General features: G+C 46.7%; 1 protein-coding gene across 1 annotated transcript in view; it reads left to right on the forward strand.

Moving 5' to 3' along the window:
• NOC4L (nucleolar complex associated 4 homolog) overlaps nucleotides 1-18,008 on the forward strand; it is a 97,980-nt gene that overhangs the window by 15,732 nt on the left and 64,240 nt on the right. The window contains exons 3-4 of the mRNA XM_078667887.1: nucleotides 16,776-16,882; nucleotides 17,335-17,442. Of these exons, the coding sequence (XP_078524013.1) occupies nucleotides 16,776-16,882; nucleotides 17,335-17,442 (215 nt within the window). The remainder of the gene's footprint in view (nucleotides 1-16,775; nucleotides 16,883-17,334; nucleotides 17,443-18,008) is intronic.

Here is an 18,008-nt window from a genome sequence, read left to right on the forward strand (position 1 = left end):
CACACTCTGGATTTGGTTTGGTCAACCCGCCCACTTTTAGGTCCCTTAGTAGCATCCCCATGTTCTTGGTCAGATCATTATCTGATTGAAGGCCAATATCCTCTCTCTACAAGAAGAGGGTAAAGTTAAACCAGAATGGAAAACTTTGCGGAGCTGGAGGCAGGTCATAGCATCTGACCTGATAGCTATTTTACGACACTCCGTCAACTCTCCGCCCATGAAGGCCGATTTGGACATGGAAAGCGTTGCCCTGCTGTCTACACTTAAGGATGTCATCGAGATTTTAGCACCGGCCCATAAAATCAGACTAGTAGACAAGAGCAAGGGGACACTATGGTTCAATAATGCTCTTAGGGAACAAAAACAAGCCCTCCGCTAATGCGAGAGAGCTTGGCGTAAGTCTCCCAAACCTAGTGCTTTTGCGGCATATGCGCTGAAGTTCGCTGCATACAAAAAAGCCATCTGCCTGAGGAAGGCCGAATTCTATGAGGCGACAATCACTGAGGCTACTAACCCGCAGAAAGAAGTGTTTAAAGTCCTAAAAGGTTTGAGGACGGTTAGGGTGCCTAACCCGACTTTTAGCCAAAAGTACTGCAATGTTTTTCAAACCTTTTTCTTGGATAAGATAAAGGATTTGATGATAGAAATTAGTCATACCCCTACCCTTCTCTGTTCTATTGAGCCTCCCTCCATTCCCCCCAGGCCGCTTACGAATCTCCTGACTAGTGTGCCCCCCTTACTAAGGAGTCCTTGGTCTCCTTAGTGGGCCGGGTGAAATCGGGCTCTCCAGCAGACCCCTGCCCTCCAAAAAATTTTAAGCTTGGATGGTTGGGTATGGAGGATAAAGTGCTTGCCCTTTTGAACCGGTCCTTGGAGACGGGACTCGTCCCTTCTAACTTCAAGGAAGCACGGGTGGTTCCGCTTCTAAAGAAACCGGGTGCTGACCCGAAAAATTTAAAGAACTTTAGGCCAATCTCTCAGCTGCCTTTCCTGGCAAAAGTTTTGAACCATCATGTTTTACATTCTCTCACCTATCACCTGGAAGGCAATTATCTTCTTGAGCCCAATCAGGCTGGGTTCAGAGTTCATCACTGCACGGAATTGGTTATGCTTTCCGTGCTGGATGATCTGCGACTTAGGGCTGACAAGAAAACTCCGTGTGCTTTGGTCCTATTGGACTTATCCGCGGCGTTTGACACCGTTAATCATGGCCGCCTACTCTCGCGGATTAAGGAGCAAGGGATCCAGGGCTCGGTTCTGGCTTGGTTGACATCCTTTCTTAAAGACCGCTTTCAGCGTGTCCAACTAGCTGATCTAGTGTCTAAACCAGCCAAGCTGATTTGTGGAGTGCCCCAGGGTTCAGCTTTATCACCTCTGCTCTTTAACATCTACTTGCAGCCCCTGATAGCAGCACTGAGCCGGTCCGGTTTATAATTATGCAGACAACACTCAAATCCTGATCCAGATTGACCATTCACCGATGGCTTACTCGAGAATGCAAGACATTCTCAAGTTTACCATCAACTGGATGTCGGATAATTCACTAAAAATAAACGCTGATAAAACTGAAGTCCTTGCGGTCACCACAGCTTCTAATCCGTGGTGTGAGTCGTTCTGACCAGCGGAAGTCGGGCCTTTCCCAGTAGCCGCAGGGGCTGTAAAAAGTCTGGGCATCAAAATTGATGCCCGGCTGTCTATGACACAGCAAGTTTCGGCGGTGGTGGGTACTTGTGTTAATCTGCTGCGCCAACTTCGAAAATTATCCTCACTGTTGTCTTTCTCCACTCTCAGACTGGCGGTCTCTGCCCTGATTCTGGCACGCCTCGATTATGGCAACTCTTTATACTATGGCCTACCAAACAAGCATTGGCATAGCCAATAGGTCTCGCTTGTGGGACCTTATAAGTATTTTGTTTTGCAGCACAATATCCTTGTAACTAAATACTTATAAGGTCCCACAAGCGAGACCTATTGGCTATGCCAATGCTTGTCGACACGACCTGTGATACCTATGTCTCTGTTCGGGACACTAGCGACTTGCCCGTCCTGCGGTTCCTTTCCGTGTCCTATTGCCCCTTGGTTGGAGCGGGGCTCCTCGCTGCAGCCACCGGCCCCTTTGCGCGCTATAAAGAGCGGCAATGAGGGGCAGTTTGCTTGCTTAGGAGACTCCGTTCTCTCTTGTGCATTTCACGTGTGATAATTCTTGGGGAAGTGTCATTTTTTAAGATTTGGCGGGGAAGCGCCCGGGGGATGCAATCTATTTTGCGACCTTGGAGTCGGTTAAAGGGGCTGCCTTGCAGATAGTACTGAGATAGCGGAGCGGGTTGAGCCCTTGCTATAAGGCTTGGCAAATCTGATGCTGACGGCACAATTAAAAAAAACAACAAAAACAAGTGGACGTGTTACAAAAGCAAACGTTACATTGCATGAGGCAAAGATGACAATTGTGCATGTGCCAAAAGCAAACAAAATACAAGAGGTAGCAAGACACTGGAGAAGTGACGGAGCAAGAAAAGTCAAGGCAGGAGCTGTACGAGGTTGTTCTAAATAAAAAAAACAAATCTTCTGGTCGTGACGTGCGATCATTGGAGGGGGTGCAAGGGATGAGGGAACACGGCCTGGGGGAAGCTGGCTGGAGAGAGAATGCAGAGCGCACGCTGGGCGAAGCCCTTTGATGTGCTGTGAGCGGCCGGGAATGAATGATTAGGGGAGGAGAAGCGGGAAACTGAAAGTACGGCCGGCCTGCGGCCGGCCATGAATAATTAGGGGAGGAGAAGCCCTGGCCGTGAATGCGCGTGCATGTTGCTCACGTGGTTCACATGAACTGCATGAAAACGGCATGAAAACGCCAGCAAAAAGCTGGTGGTTTCATGATGTTTTCGCCACTTGAATTCTCGCTCCGCTCGATGCGCATGCGCGCATCGATAGGTCGCGAGACCTAACAACCTGTTGGCCAGGCTACAAGTTGTGTTGAACGATGCTGCCAGATTGATCTTTAAAAAACCTAGGCGAACTCGGGCCACGCCTTTACTTCAGGATTTACACTGGCTTCCAATTGCCCAGAGAAATAAATTCAAAAGCCTCTGTATTACACACAAGGCCATTTATGGCTCGGCCCCATGCTAGATCAAGGACCGACTGCTCAGTTACACGCCGAGTAGGGCCCTTCGGTCAGCCGATGCATGCAATTTGGTCTGCCCCCGGTTTTAACCTTGCGTCCATGGGCGGTAAAGCCTTCTCTAGTACCATCCCTCAGGCTTGGAACCGCCTTCCAGCTAAACTTCGGAAGGAAACTAATTTACTCCCTGTTAGGAAAACTCTGAAGACTGTGCTTTTCCTGGAAGCTTGGGGGCCCCTCTGATTTGGTGGCTCTACATCTCTTGTGGGTTGTGTATGTCCACTGATAGCGCTTAGATACCTCTGGGTGATAATGCGCTATATAAGTGTATATTAACATAACATAACATAACTTGGCTGCCTCCATTACAGAAGGTTCTTTTTCATGATACAATTGCCATATGTGCAACTATGTATGCAGTTCAATGAAAACTTTTAAAGCTGTTGAGGCCACCTGTAAAAATTATATTTGTTTCTTTTTTAATTGTCTAACTGCAATTGTGATTTTATATTAGCGAATTCCTGTGTGATAAGAAATACATTACGAGTTCAAAACGCAGTCTGAAACACGTAGCTATGAACTTACTCGGCAATTAAAGAAACTGTTTTAAGTTCCACCGCTGGCGGACATATTGGAGAAGTGAAGGGCTGAGAAGTAAAGCAATTGACGGACTATTGCCCGATGCTAAACACGGTGTGAGAGAATTTCTCATCTATTTCGCAAGGAATCCAGATGGATTTACTGGCTGGGTCTTAAAAGAGTGAACAAACATCCGCGCTTTTCTATATTTTAACAATTGTTACTTTGTATTTTTAGTGTAAATACTGAATCGGGACGGTCGAAATGTTTAGAAAATCGTTATTTACTAATTGTAAAACAACCATTTTGCATTATAACCACGAGAGGGCGCTAACGCCATAATCCTGAATCTTTGAAATGAACTGAAACTGCTAGTGATCCGATATGTTTTTAGGTCTCGCCTAGGCAGCGCGCATGTGCTGCTCTAGGTGCGCTTTAGCCATCGGTCTTCACTTTTCAAGCACTGGACTCGTGCTTGTGGCGGCATCCACCTTGCGGAAGCGCGCAGCAGCACGGCCAGGTTAATTACAAACATATGGCCGCTGCTCGCTCCTGCAAGGTGGATGCCGCTACAAGCACAAGTGCAGTGCTTGAAAAGTGAAGACCGCCGATCACGATGCTGCTTGTGTGTTTTGTTGTTGCTAGAGGAACTACAGGGATCAGGTAGAGTGTTTTTGTCCGACATTTAACCTTCATTTGTGTGTTTTTAGTAGCCTGTGCACAGTCAAGCATTACTCTGCCCCTTGCCCCAGCTGTTTGCCTATGGCTCTTGACTGTCATACCTAAACTCTAGTCTCGAGGCTTTCAGCTTTGTGGCACCTTTTTTGTGGGTTTTAGACTAAAAAAGATATATGGCACTCATTCCTCTGACCCTCTTAATGTCTGGTTTACATCTCGACTTACCTTGATAAACCTCAATCATCCCTCTCTCCCCGCGGCTCAGCTGAATGCATCCCTTCTGTATTTTGCTTTTCCAACATCTAGTCAGTTTTCAGCATAAATGTCAGGCAACATAAAACCTTTAAAAAATGTTTTAACGAGACATGCATCCTCCCTTGGTTCCTGGGTGCCTATTCTGTCAGTGAGGAGCTGATGGTACCTTTGAGAAGTCCGACACGGTGCACAGTGAGCCTCCCGGGCGTTCTCAGTCCTACAAGCATTGGCAAAGCCAACAGTTCTAAGGCATGCCAGCGAAGGCTCACTCAACGATGTTTGCGCGTATTAGAACAGTAAATGCCGACTTGCTAATTGCAGAACTAGTGTTTGTAATGTACAGTTATTTATTTGCAACATTTGTTCACTAAAATGTGCAGCGCAAACTCTGACAAATATCTTGATCGTCCAATTTAATTTTATCACTCCATGTTCGACATTGCTCATCCCGAACACTGACATTTGAAAGTAATTTTGGAAGACCCGCTGGAGAGTGCGCTCGTGGCGTGCTGTTTGTTTAGCGCTGTCCACAGCTCTTCCTATCAGACAAAGGAATCTATTTCATTACAGTGTGGTTTAGCTGCTTGTTACACGGCTATAAATACCATATGGGTTTTAACCCCTTGCATGCTCATGACGGAACGGTTCCGTCATCAGCGTCGGTACTCCGGTGCTGATGACGGAACATTTCCGTCATGAGCCAATACGGTTTTAAACCCTTCAGCACTGCAGCGAAATTCGCGCAGCACTGAAGGGGTTAATCTTTCAAATGGGTGTGCTTTAAAAGATGGTCAATGACAGTTTAAAGTGTGAAATTGTCAAAGGCAACTGGAGGAACAGTTTAGCTTCAGAACATAATAACCTTAACTTTTAGAGGTGCCTGCGAGAACTCCTTAAGATGAACTATCGTGCCTGGGAAAGATGAAGCGGGGCAGCGGTGGTGCTGGTACGAGCGCCGATTGATGCGTTTGGCCTTGTAGGAGGAAAGCTTTGCAAGTGTGACTGCTGATACACAAGCAGTTACGGACATGCACATATGCACGCACACAACACCCACGAGCACATGCACATATGCACACAAGCACATGCACTAATGCTTCACTATTGGATTAGAAAAACAAACAAGCATTGGCATAGCCAATAGGTCTCGCCTTTGTGACCTTATAAGTGTTTAGCCATGCAACAGTTGATGTTGTTGCACCAAGGATATTGTGCTGCATAACTAAATACTTATAAGGTCCCAAAAGCGAGACCTATTGGCTATGCCAATGCTGGTCTATATTCTCTGTTTATGTAAAATGTAATTTTATTTATATTATCGCTTACAACTCGTGATGGGGCACCAAAGTGCTTTTTCGGCGAGTAGCACGCTGCTCCCGAACCCAAGAGTAGTGGCTAGTAGGTTATTACAAATTTTTTTTCTGGTGCAATAGTACTGTTTTGTGCTCTTAATTTCTTGTGCTATTATGATGTTTCAAATAAGGTGATGGAAAAGCAAATGGTGAAGGTGATGTTACATTTAGCAGTTGATTTGACATTTTGAACGCTCAACAATAATTGGACGATCAATGATGCATATCAGTGAGGTCTATTTTACCTAGCTAATTTGTAATGGTATTTAAATGGCACAGAAATGTATTCCCCCTTTTGCTGTGAACCCTTTGAAGTGCCATTTTAGGCTTGTTGGAAGGGAGAGCAAGGAACGTTCCTGAAATGCTGTTGCAGGATTCAAAAAGGCTGTAAATAAAGAAGTGATTTTTAATAATTCCTTCGTTTGAAATGATTTCTATTGTAAACTTGTGTGGAGTATCAGTCTGAGTTAGAGAGAACATTTGTGTGGGTCAGTGCTTCTTTTGACCTGGTTAGCCTGGACATTGATGTAGATTTGTTTGTAGTGCACAGGGTCCCTGCCATCCAGGTTCTCTGCCATTGCTCCTTCCCTAAAACAAATCCACAATTGGTACTTCTGCTCCTTGTAAGTCCCTAATAAGTGGTACCCTGGGTATCTAGGGCCTGAAAGCTGCAAAGGGTCCCCGGGGCCCCCCTCACTAGGACCATGCCACTGCCCTTGCAGCTCACACAGGTACAGGGATGCACACCAATGTTATCAATAATCGTCCATGTTAGTCCAAGAGTGCGTGCTGAACTGGTATGGCGCCTTGCCCTGGTGGCACGTAGATAATTGATCAAGATAAGAGGGGTGACTTTTTCACCCCAAACCAGTCGCACAGCTAAATGCGCAGCGCTTTGAATTAATCCATATTTCCTCATATATACAATACTTTGATCCTCTTTTGATTCAGTTTTTCATTCAGCCATGCTCAATCCACATGTGGGGTATTATGCTATTTTCCAAGCTTCTAGTGTTCACGATGTGACCATCCGGACTTCTATCACAAACACGACCAGCGCATAATTCATCCAAGGCATGTTCTTTATTTAAACCCAATGCATTTCGGACTGCACGAGTCCTTCCTCAGGGGTAACTACAAGTGAAAACATTACTTCGTTACTATTTATTTATACATATCCTAAGATACATTTTACCATGTTTACCAAACTGCTGGAACAAACTGTTTTATAATCTTAATCCATGTATGCATTTACGTTAAAGAACCCCTTGCAAGTCTCCTGCAACTGCATTGCTACCCTTTCTACCACGTGGAGCTGAAGAACTCGTTACCTAACCCACTTTTAACGTTTATTATTTAAATTGCGCCTAACCCTAGTATTCCTTTACGTGGCGTGTCCCGTAATTCGCTCACAAATCGTCACCACACATTTCTGCCTACTTAATCCTCCCACTGTACTCAATTCAAGTTTCCTGCATTTGCCGCGTTCTGTCAACAATCGCACATACCTGCCAGGACGATTTTTACAGCTCAGAGTTCGTCTCACACACTTAAAAGTAATGGTACCCTTCTTCATGACGCCACTCCGTTTTTAGGGCTCGCCTGCTGATGCGCTTCAGCGCATAGCTGGCGAAGCTCTATAGGGGCTTATCCAGTGTTTATCCACTGGCGATTCCACTGGCGATTCCTTCAAGTGCATGTGCTTTTTAGGTCATTGCGCTTGCGCAAGCCCTAAAAAGCGCGTGCACAATGCCACCAGCCGCCTGCCTGCCTGCCTCGCATTACCACATCAAAGGCAGCCCTCCGAGCGCATTTCTCACCCCCTAATTATTCACGGCCGGCCGGCAGGCACATCAAAGGCTGCTGCTGCCGCCGTGACTCGCATTTCTCCTCCCTCCTCCCCTATCACTGCCCAGGCCGGCCATACTTTCTCTTTACAAGGGCCCCCATTCCTGAATCACTTGAAATCTCTCCACATTATTTGCATTTTGTTAATTAAAAAAATTAACTTCAACACAGCGTTGCACATTTTTCTCGACTTCGGAAGGATGAGTCCCAATCTCATTTGTACAAAGTGTTGTAATGGGATTATTGGAGAGTTAGAGAAACGTGCTCACAAGTTACATTTTTATGCATATCATCTGAGTAAATAAACAATAGCATGGTGCCGTTTGCGTCCTTGACTTGATCTGGTTTTTATTTTTATTTTGCTATTATTCTCACAAAGGCTAAGAAGGTCTGCCTACTTTAGTATTAAGTGCTATACGTCGCATAAGCAACAGCTAACCATTCACTCACCCACGCAACGCCACTCACCCACGCAACGCCACTCACCCATGCAACGCCACTCACCCACGCAACGCCACTCACCCACGCAACGCCACTCACCCACGCAACGCCACTCACCCACGCAACGCCACTCACCCACGCAACACCACTCACCCACGCAACGCCACTCACACACGCAACGCCACTCACACACGCAACGCCACTCACACACGCAACGCCACTCACACACGCAACGCCACTCACACACGCAACGCCACTCACACACGCAACGCCACACACGCAACGCCACACACGCAACGCCACACACGCAACGCCACACACGCAACGCCACACACGCAACGCCACGCCACACACACATGCAACGCCACTCACACATGCAACGCCACTCACACATGCAACGCCACTCACACATGCAACGCCACTCACACATGCAACGCCACTCAACGCCACTCACACACGCAACGCCACTCAACCACGCAACGCCACTCACCCACGCAACGCCACTCACCCACGCAACGCCACTCAGCCACGCAACGCCACTCAGCCACGCAACGCCACTCAGCCACGCAACGCCACTCAGCCACGCAACGCCACTCAGCCACGCAACGCCACTCAGCCACGCAACGCCACTCAGCCACGCAACGCCACTCACACACGCAACGCCACTCACACACGCAACGCCACACACACACGCAACGCCACACACACACGCAACGCCACACACACACGCAACGCCACTCACACACGCAACGCCACTCACACACGCAACGCCACTCACACACGCAACGCCACTCACACACGCAACGCCACTCACACACGCAACGCCACTCACACACGCAACGCCACTCACACACGCAACGCCACTCACACACGCAACGCCACTCACACATGCAACGCCACTCACACATGCAACGCCACTCACCCACGCAACGCCACTCACCCACGCAACGCCACTCACCCACGCAACGCCACTCACCCACGCAACGCCACTCACCCACGCAACGCCACTCACCCACGCAACGCCACTCACCCACGCAACGCCACTCACCCACGCAACGCCACTCACCCACGCAACGCCACTCACCCACGCAACGCCACTCAGCCACGCAACGCCACTCAGCCACGCAACGCCACTCAGCCACGCAACGCCACTCAGCCACGCAACGCCACTCAGCCACGCAACGCCACTCAGCCACGCAACGCCACTCAGCCACGCAACGCCACTCAGCCACGCAACGCCACTCAGCCACGCAACGCCACTCACACGCGCAACGCCGCTCACCCGCGCAACGCCGCTCACCCGCGCAACGCCGCTCACCCGCGCAACGCCGCTCACCCGCGCAACGCCGCTCACCCGCGCAACGCCGCTCACCCACGCAACGCCGCTCACCCACGCAACGCCGCTCACCCACGCAACGCCGCTCACCCACGCAACGCCGCTCACCCACGCAACGCCACTCACCCACGCAACGCCACTCATCCATATGCAAAACGAAAAATGTCAAACTCTTCTATTGCGAGACCTATTGCATTTTCAATGCTTGTTAAACTAAGCGCGCTAATTGGAATCCCTGCGTCCTACTTTCTTAAAGGTCACATGTTCTAACCACTCCTGCCTCGATGTTACCAAAAAGCTACGAGACTACTACACCTCCCATAATGCATAAACCTGCAGTTACCCATTCTTAACAAAAACGGATTTAACTAAAACGATTATGCCGACTATCACGCTTCTCTACAGTAATGAATGTGTCTTTTAACTCCTGCAGTTTTCGACTATGAAATCAACATCTTCACCATCAAATAAAGTTACCCTTACTCCCAAACAAATTTAAAAGAACTAGGTGTTATCGCCATCAGTGTGGATCACATAACTGAAATCATTTTAGTAAAGTTCGAGTCATTTTGGTGCTGGGTGCAGACCCTGGGTAGGGCAATAAATCATGGCAATGTTCACACAGGTACAGGGATGCACACCAATGTTATCAATAATCGTCCATGTTAGTCCAAGAGTGCGTGCTGAACTGGTATGGCGCCTTGCCCTGGTGGCACGTAGATAATTGATCAAGATAAGAGGGGTGACTTTTTCACCCCAAACCAGTCGCACAGCTGGAAAACAGCATAATACCCCACGTGTGGATTGAGCATGGCTGAATGAAAAACTGGATCAAAGCATTGTATATATGAGGAAATATGGATTAATTCAAAGCGCTGCAAATTTAGCTGTGCGACTGGTTTGGGGTGAAAAAGTCACCCCTCTTATCTTGATCACTGCCCTTGCAGCTGGCATGCCCCTGTGAGGTAGAAAACGACAAAATCGACATGTCACCCTGTCTTGGTGCCATGCCAGCCTGCACTGCCTGAAGGTATAGGTAATTCACCCCTCTAGCAGGACTTGCAGCCCTAAGGCAGGGTGCACTATACTACAGGTGAGGGCATTTCTGCATGAGCAGATCTGCCCCTACAATATTAAGGAACATTCCTTAATGTTGTAAGTGCCAGTGAAGCCATAGAGAGTACAAGGACTGGAAACCCGAGTTCCACAGCGCCATGATGGCATCCCTGAACATAGGAGCCTTTGGTACCAAACTAATCCTCTAAATTAATCCACACCGATGCCAGTGTGAGAGATATTGTACCATGTACCCAGAGGGCACCTCAGGGGTGCCCCCTGAAAAGCTACCAACCCTGGTGTGGTCTCTGACCGGCTGTAGGCAGCCAACCACCACCACCAGGCATGTTTCTGGACCCCTGGGCGGAGAGCCCATGCTCTCTGGGACCAGAAACCATGCACATCCTGGGCAAAGGTGTCACACATCATCCCTCAGGATGGGTCAGTGCTTGAAGGGGAAGCTTCAAAGGGCTGTCACCGTTGTAATGCGAACCCCCACTCCCAGCCGCTGTTGCTAGCAGCAGATGTCAGCCCCTGGTTTACACCTCCACTTTGGCTGGAAAACCGGCACGAAAACTTAGGAGAATAGGAGGTGTACCCACCTCTGCCAACTCCACCCCTAGGGTGTAGGAGGCGAGGTGAAGCACATCTTTCAGTCCCCGCCATCTTGAAGATGGGGAGGCCCCTCCAATCAGGGCTAGGTCTATGCCTCCTCCCACAGGAGGGTGGCTTAATAGAGGGTGTAGTCACCCCAGGTAATGTGCTCATTGGCCCTACCTGCTACTCTCCTAAAATGCCCCTAAATGTAGTATTTAGGTCGCTCCTCCAGACCTGGAACAGAGATCTGAGATGACCTAAGAAGAAAGAAACATCCCTACAGAGAAGACCGAAGACGACTACTGCCTTTGCCCCAGCCCTACCGGCCTGTCTCCAACTTTGACGACCCTGCGACCTGTCTTGCAGCCAGTGACATCTGAAAATCCTGGGAGGACTGCTGCCTGGGAAAAAGACTCCAATCTCCCAAAGACAGCAGCCACAATAAATTTACTACAAGTACTCCGGATCCAGGTGGATGCGGCTCTCCTGCCCACTCTAAACTCAACGCCCACTCCCTGAGTCAGAGTGGCCCTCCTGCCCGGTGAAGCTAGCCCAGTGATTCGGATCCCGAATGCAGTGCTGGCTGACCTCACCTGACCTCCATGACGGTGCCTGCAGTGTGAACCTGATTGGGCGCCAGACGCTGAAATAGCACCCTGAACCCGGCAGCCCTTGTGCCGCTGGTGGTGTATGTTTTGTGCTGCTAGTGGCCACCCTGTGCTGGTCCTAACGCCCAAAGCTTTGCCCCTGCAACCAGTGTGGCTTTGGGCACCCCCAGTTAGACTCTCCCTCAGGATCCTTGGGGACGCTGGGTCACTGGGTGAGCCAGACTTAATACTGGTTGCCACTGCTATAAGTCTGTTTCCGCTAGGTACTACAAAATCACATAAACAGTCTGCCTCTGGGATCATAAGGACCTCCTCGTTACTAGCACAACTCAAAAAACGTTCTAGGTGTTCATTTTTAAAAGTGAAAAGTATTTGTATTTAAAATATTTACTTACCTTATTGAGAAGATCTTGGCCTAAGAAATATAATATAAACAAAGTATATTTTTCTAAAATTTGGTGTGGATCTCCAATTTGAATCAGGTGTCCATTATTGGTCAATGTTGTGCAATAACTGTCTTACACTCCGGTGTTAGGCCTAAAGCCACTCGCCCACACTACCACGAATAGAGCGCTTTAGGTTTTACATTGAACCTGTACACTTTTGGGTAACCCCTGAACTCTGTGCATGGTATAAACACCTAGTGGCATACCATATACAGAGTTTTAAAGTGGTTTCCAATACCTGCTGCTCGCCTGCATCGTAGATTAAACTGCGTAACTCTTCATAGGCGTAGACCTTTGACTAGAGTATGGTGATGACTGCCTTTTTGCTCTGAAGGAAAAACATAGGGCAGACAATAAAAATGTAATGGTAGAAGAGATCAAACTGGAAATAAAAAACCTGCAGAAGGTAGAATCTCCCGGTAAAAAGGGCTATTAATTTGAGTGGTATATGAAGCTGATTGAAGAAAAAAGGCCCTCTCAACAAATGTATTGAAGCTTGTTTTTGGAAAGTGGATTGTTAATAGTGGTAAATGTCTACAACTGGCAATAAGGCCACTACCACAATATAGGGCTCAAAATAGGTCTCAGAAAAGTATTCCCATGCCCAACCCTTGGTAGCTTGGCTGCGAGCCGGTAGGCTTAACTTTAAAGACCAGTATGTTAAGCACTTGAAAACACCAATTCAGTAAATAATTAAGGCACAACACATATTAAAAATCTAACCCCAATTTATAAAAAATAGGAAAGAATTTTTATCTTTAAAATACCAAAGCGAAAAAATTCTGAATTTTTAGAGATTTAGCCCTGTATAGCACATAGAAACCTATAGCGCCTATTGGGACATCTGGTCACGCTAGACCGCGACAAAGTCAAAGTTTCAGGCCGGCGTCGCTACCCCTCATGGTAGGTCTTGGTTAAAGTTTTTACCTTCTGACCTAGAAACTTTTCTGAAGCTTCCCTTCTTCCCGGGGTACCTAGAAGCTCTCAGTTAGTCCGGATTTGATAAGGGTTCGCTGGCTTCCCTTGTAAAGAGCTCCCAGTCAAACCTATGGCAGTCAGACCTCCGGAGTTTTCCAGCGGTATGAACCAGAGATCTAGGACGGCTCGTGGTTGAAGGTGGGCAGCTTGATTCTCACGGTTGGCCTCGTCAACTTTACTACGTTTGGATTTAAAAACTTTTACTGAGCTTTTTCTCCTGGTGTCCCTCGATGCTCTTTACCAGGCCGGATTCGATGAGGGTTCGCAAGCTTGGGCTTCCACCAACTCCTGGTCAAACTCTGGATGTCGGACCTCCGGAGCTTTTAACCGGGACAAACCTGGAGGGCAGGCCGGCTCGCGGTCGAGGGTAACCAGCTTGGCTGACCAGGTCGTGTCAGTCCACTTATGGAACTGTTTTTTCATAGTTTTCTGAACTTCTGTAACGTCTTCCTGGAGGTCCTTGGAGGGTCAGAAAGTGTCCAAAACTTACTCCATGGGTGTGGAAGCTCCAGGATGGTCCTTGACATTGATTCCCATAATCCACTTGGACAAAATCCTTACAAATCCACTGGTAGTGTTCCAGGCTGGGGATTCTTGGTTGTGGTGGTCCAGGTGAGCTCTGTTAACCTGTAGCTTGCAGGCAGTCCCCTCTATAGTCCTTTTCAAAGAGGTTTGGTCCACAGGGCTGTAGTTTCTGTCTGCAGCAGGTGCAGTCAAGAGTGCAGGGACTGGTTGGTGCGAATCAAACTTCCAGCATGGACCTTTTTTAGGTCGAGGAATTTATTGCTCGAAACCTATTACTTGTGACCAAACTCTCTAGAACAAGGCGGATTTCCTACAATGCATGTTAACTCTTGAAGCGTGACGCTTCTCCAGCACGCGCTTGGCCTCCCACACCACACACTACATCAAAGGCTTCTGCTCCCCCTCACACCCCATCCCCATATGCTCCTTCCCTCCCCCCCACCCGCTGGCTCCCCCGCCCCCCACCAGGCTCTTGAAGCGTGACGCTTCGCCAGCGCTTCCCTCCCACTTTCACTCCCCTTCTCCCCCGCCCCCATCCGACTTGTTCTTCCTTTAGTTTCAAGCAGCAGATCTGAGAGGCGCTGCCCCCTCTCAGATACATATTCAGTGTTCTCTGGGGTCACACAGGAGGGCACTCCTGTTCAATGAGGTGCAGTGCAGCACCCCAGAGCTGGACTACTTCCTCCAAAGTGTGGCACAATGGTCTCCCAGAAAAAACTATTTCTCCAAAATTCAATATTGCTGAAGTCCCAGCTGAGAGGCAAGAGCTGGCTAAACCAACCCCCAGAATGGCTCATCTCCAAAGTCTCCCTCTCCCTGGCATCTGCACATTCCCTCCTTAAGCCTGACATCAGGCTGGGTTCAGAGAGTAGGAGGGGTAAATGAAACTGCCTGTCTCCTCCTTTTAGCAGATCATTGTTTACAACCCCTCCCCACTTGCTCTGGCATTCCTATACAGCAGAACCCTCACCTCCCAGAATGGCTCTTTCATCCCAGGGGCTGCGTATCACCTCAACAAAGCAGCCTGGCTAATCTACTTAAGTCTGACCAATCAGTGCAGATCACTAGAAGGCTGAATTTTGGCTTACAGACAAGAAAGTCTTATAACCTCTTGTCTGTACATTTTAGGATAAATTCAACAAAAGCATATTGTTGGATTTATCAATCCCATTCTAGTAAGTCTTTGAGTGATATTTTTCGGTTTTATTAGCCGGAATTCTTAGTTAATAACTTCATGCCATGTTAACCTATGTGGCTGGGGATCTGCAATTAGGAAAATGAACGGGGCAATTTCTCCAACACCAGGGCTTACAAAACATCTTTTATAAAGACCCTGCCTATATCTACAGGACCCCCCACACCTAGGGGAGACTTTAGAGGTTCTAAATAATTAAAAATATTGCAGATCGATTTTGGGAAGCACCTTGCTACAATGTGGGAAGTGAAATATTATCTTTATAAAGAATGCATAATCCAACCACGGGATATGCTACTAGGTCTGTTTTTTACACTCTCTCAAAAAGAACCCCAGTTTATTGCAAGATCGCATTTTTTTTAAATGGCTCTATGAAATCTCATTCACATTTAAATATGCAGTATGAAAAGAAGCCGCAGAACACAACCCAATGCCTTGTATGGTGCAAACTTCAAAATAAAGCAATTATTTGGCCAGTGGGTACTGCGTTTTACCCCTTCCTTTCTCCTTGAACGTAACCCTATTATTTCAGATGATTGCCCAAGATGTCCTGAACCCGTGAATTAGATACTTATGATTTGGACATGTCCACACCTTAAAGAACTATGGACTAAGATTTGTTGTCCGGTAATGGATTGTCTAGAAATTCAGAGAAATACAGATGCAATCTCTATTTTGTTGGGATGAACCGAACACTTAGAAGTTAGACTTAAACCAATAACGTGACAGTTGTGAACTGCAATTCTTATAACACGATCAGTAATTACCACCCATTGGCAGTGAAAAACCCCACTGCCCTTATTTTCCCCTGCTAGACGAACTGCAAAAAGTATATAACACGCAGAAAATGTATGTAAAACAAATCGGTGCATCTAAGAAGTTTAACAAGATATGGATGTATTATGAAAAATGTATTAAAAATTGCTGAACTGATATAATTTTCTCTTTTCACCATTTATTTTTTATATGTGGAATGGTAATACAATTGTATGGATATTATAAATTTTAAAGACAATTGAGGTTATAATATTTCTATTAATAATGGTTTGATGTAAAAAACAAAAAAAAAAACAAAGGAACTGTAATGGCTGGATGGCACAGCATTACCAAGCCCTCACTATGACGTTTATTCCACTAGCAGAGGTGAATTAGAATAGGTTTCTTTGAAAATATATTTTTCTTGTGGGGAAGAAAAACGTTTGTTTCACAAATGTAGGTTTGAGCACCATTTACATGTCTATAATTTTCCCAGCTGCTTTTGTTCATTGAATGTGTCCTGGGTATATGTGACTGTCTTGGACTTGCAGGAATACCGTTTTTTGTGAATTCCTCAAGTCTGATTTCTGTTCCATCCCTAGTAGTAACACTAAAGAAGTAAGTTTGGAATTCTGCCATGTCTCGTAGTTTCTCTTTGTATGACAATTATTGTTTTCAGCCAGTAATATATTGAGAGACGTAGCCAGGATTCCACACTCCTGTTCTATGCCCCAAATGAAAGCAATCTGGAAGTTCGTCTTCTTCGCCTTCTCCCTTTCCTGGCACCTTCCTTTTTTGGGGAGAAGGAGGTAGAGGTGGTGTATTCACTGGCTTTTTAGTGTTATGCTAAATCGCACATTTCAGTGCTTAGTGTTACGGTGAAGGGTAATTAATCGTCTGTGAAGTTGGACCTGGATACTTATTTTGATTGCTGTACATTTTTTTCTGTAGTATAAAGATATAAGTGTTTCATTTATTTGAATCCTGTTTTGCTTCATTGCTTTCAGCTTCCTGCAGTGCAGAAGACCAGTACAAGATGTGGGTGAGACATAGATATAACAGCTGTGTGGCCTCCCTGACGGATCTTTTGGACCACAATTCGTTTCAAGTACAGGTGTGTCTGACTGTTAATAGTTTTTTGTGGTACAATTTTTGAAGGGTCTGAAAATGAGATATTCCATTTGCGCTTAAGTTAGCTTTCTTGTTACGTGAATCAGTCCAAGAAATTACAACGCATTCCATCATAGTCACTATTTTTTCCATAGGCGTTTGTTGTACCATTTCTATTTTACCTAGCTTTTGACCTGCTTTTTAGAAGATAACATTTATGATCAGAGTACATGTGAAATCTGTAGAAATATTTTTTTCTGATTTTGACATATCTCCGAAGTGGCGGGTGTTGTCAGTTTTGCATTTTAGTGCTATTAAGGTAGGAATGATCAGACATTCTATGTGCATGCTACTAGGACGTGTCATTTACTGCGGAGGTGTGAGTAACGATAGGGACTCCTCAAAACAAGCAATCTAAGATCCTGTTATTTTCCCTTCTCGCTTCTGCTCTCAAAGGAATTGGCCCTGTGCACCCTGATGAAGTTTTTGCAGTTGGAAGGGAAGTACCCTTTGCAGAAAGCAAGGTTGGAGCACCACTGTCACTTTCCGCGGGAGCTTTTGAAGGTAAGCTTGATGGTCAAGATGCTGGTCTCTGCTGTATGATTTGGAACTATGAATTCCTCGGGTAGTAGCGAATTCTCTCGATGTAGTTAATTTTACCCTGTTTGTTGGTATAGACCTGCTTCCTTATGAGTCCGATCATCCACTCCATAATATTTATACAGTGTTATTCCAAAAATATATTTGCCATTTTCTACAGTGCTCAGAAATATTCACACTCAAAAAATTATAAATGAATGAATAGTTCAACAGCGCATATGTCTCTCTGTTGCATAGACCTATCCGTGCCTCTACACCAGCTCGAGAATATCTATGGCCCTGCCTTGGACACATGCTGAATGTAGAAACCCTCTTTTCAGTGGTGTGTAAACGTTTGGTGTAGAAGAGTGTGTTTCATTAGCTGGCACTTTGTTGCAGCTTTATTAACAAAGCAAAACCACTCACCGGTCCCAGGATGCTTGTTTCCGGTCCAGGGAAGACATGGCTTGGCAGTTCGGGCTGGACTGTTCCCATGAAGCACAGGGTCCGACTGATTTGCATATGGCCAGGTCTGAACTGGGGTGGCGGAG

Source organism: Lissotriton helveticus, chromosome 11 (genome assembly GCF_964261635.1).
Source record: "Lissotriton helveticus chromosome 11, aLisHel1.1, whole genome shotgun sequence".
In the NCBI taxonomy this organism is placed as follows: domain Eukaryota; kingdom Metazoa; phylum Chordata; class Amphibia; order Caudata; family Salamandridae; genus Lissotriton; species Lissotriton helveticus.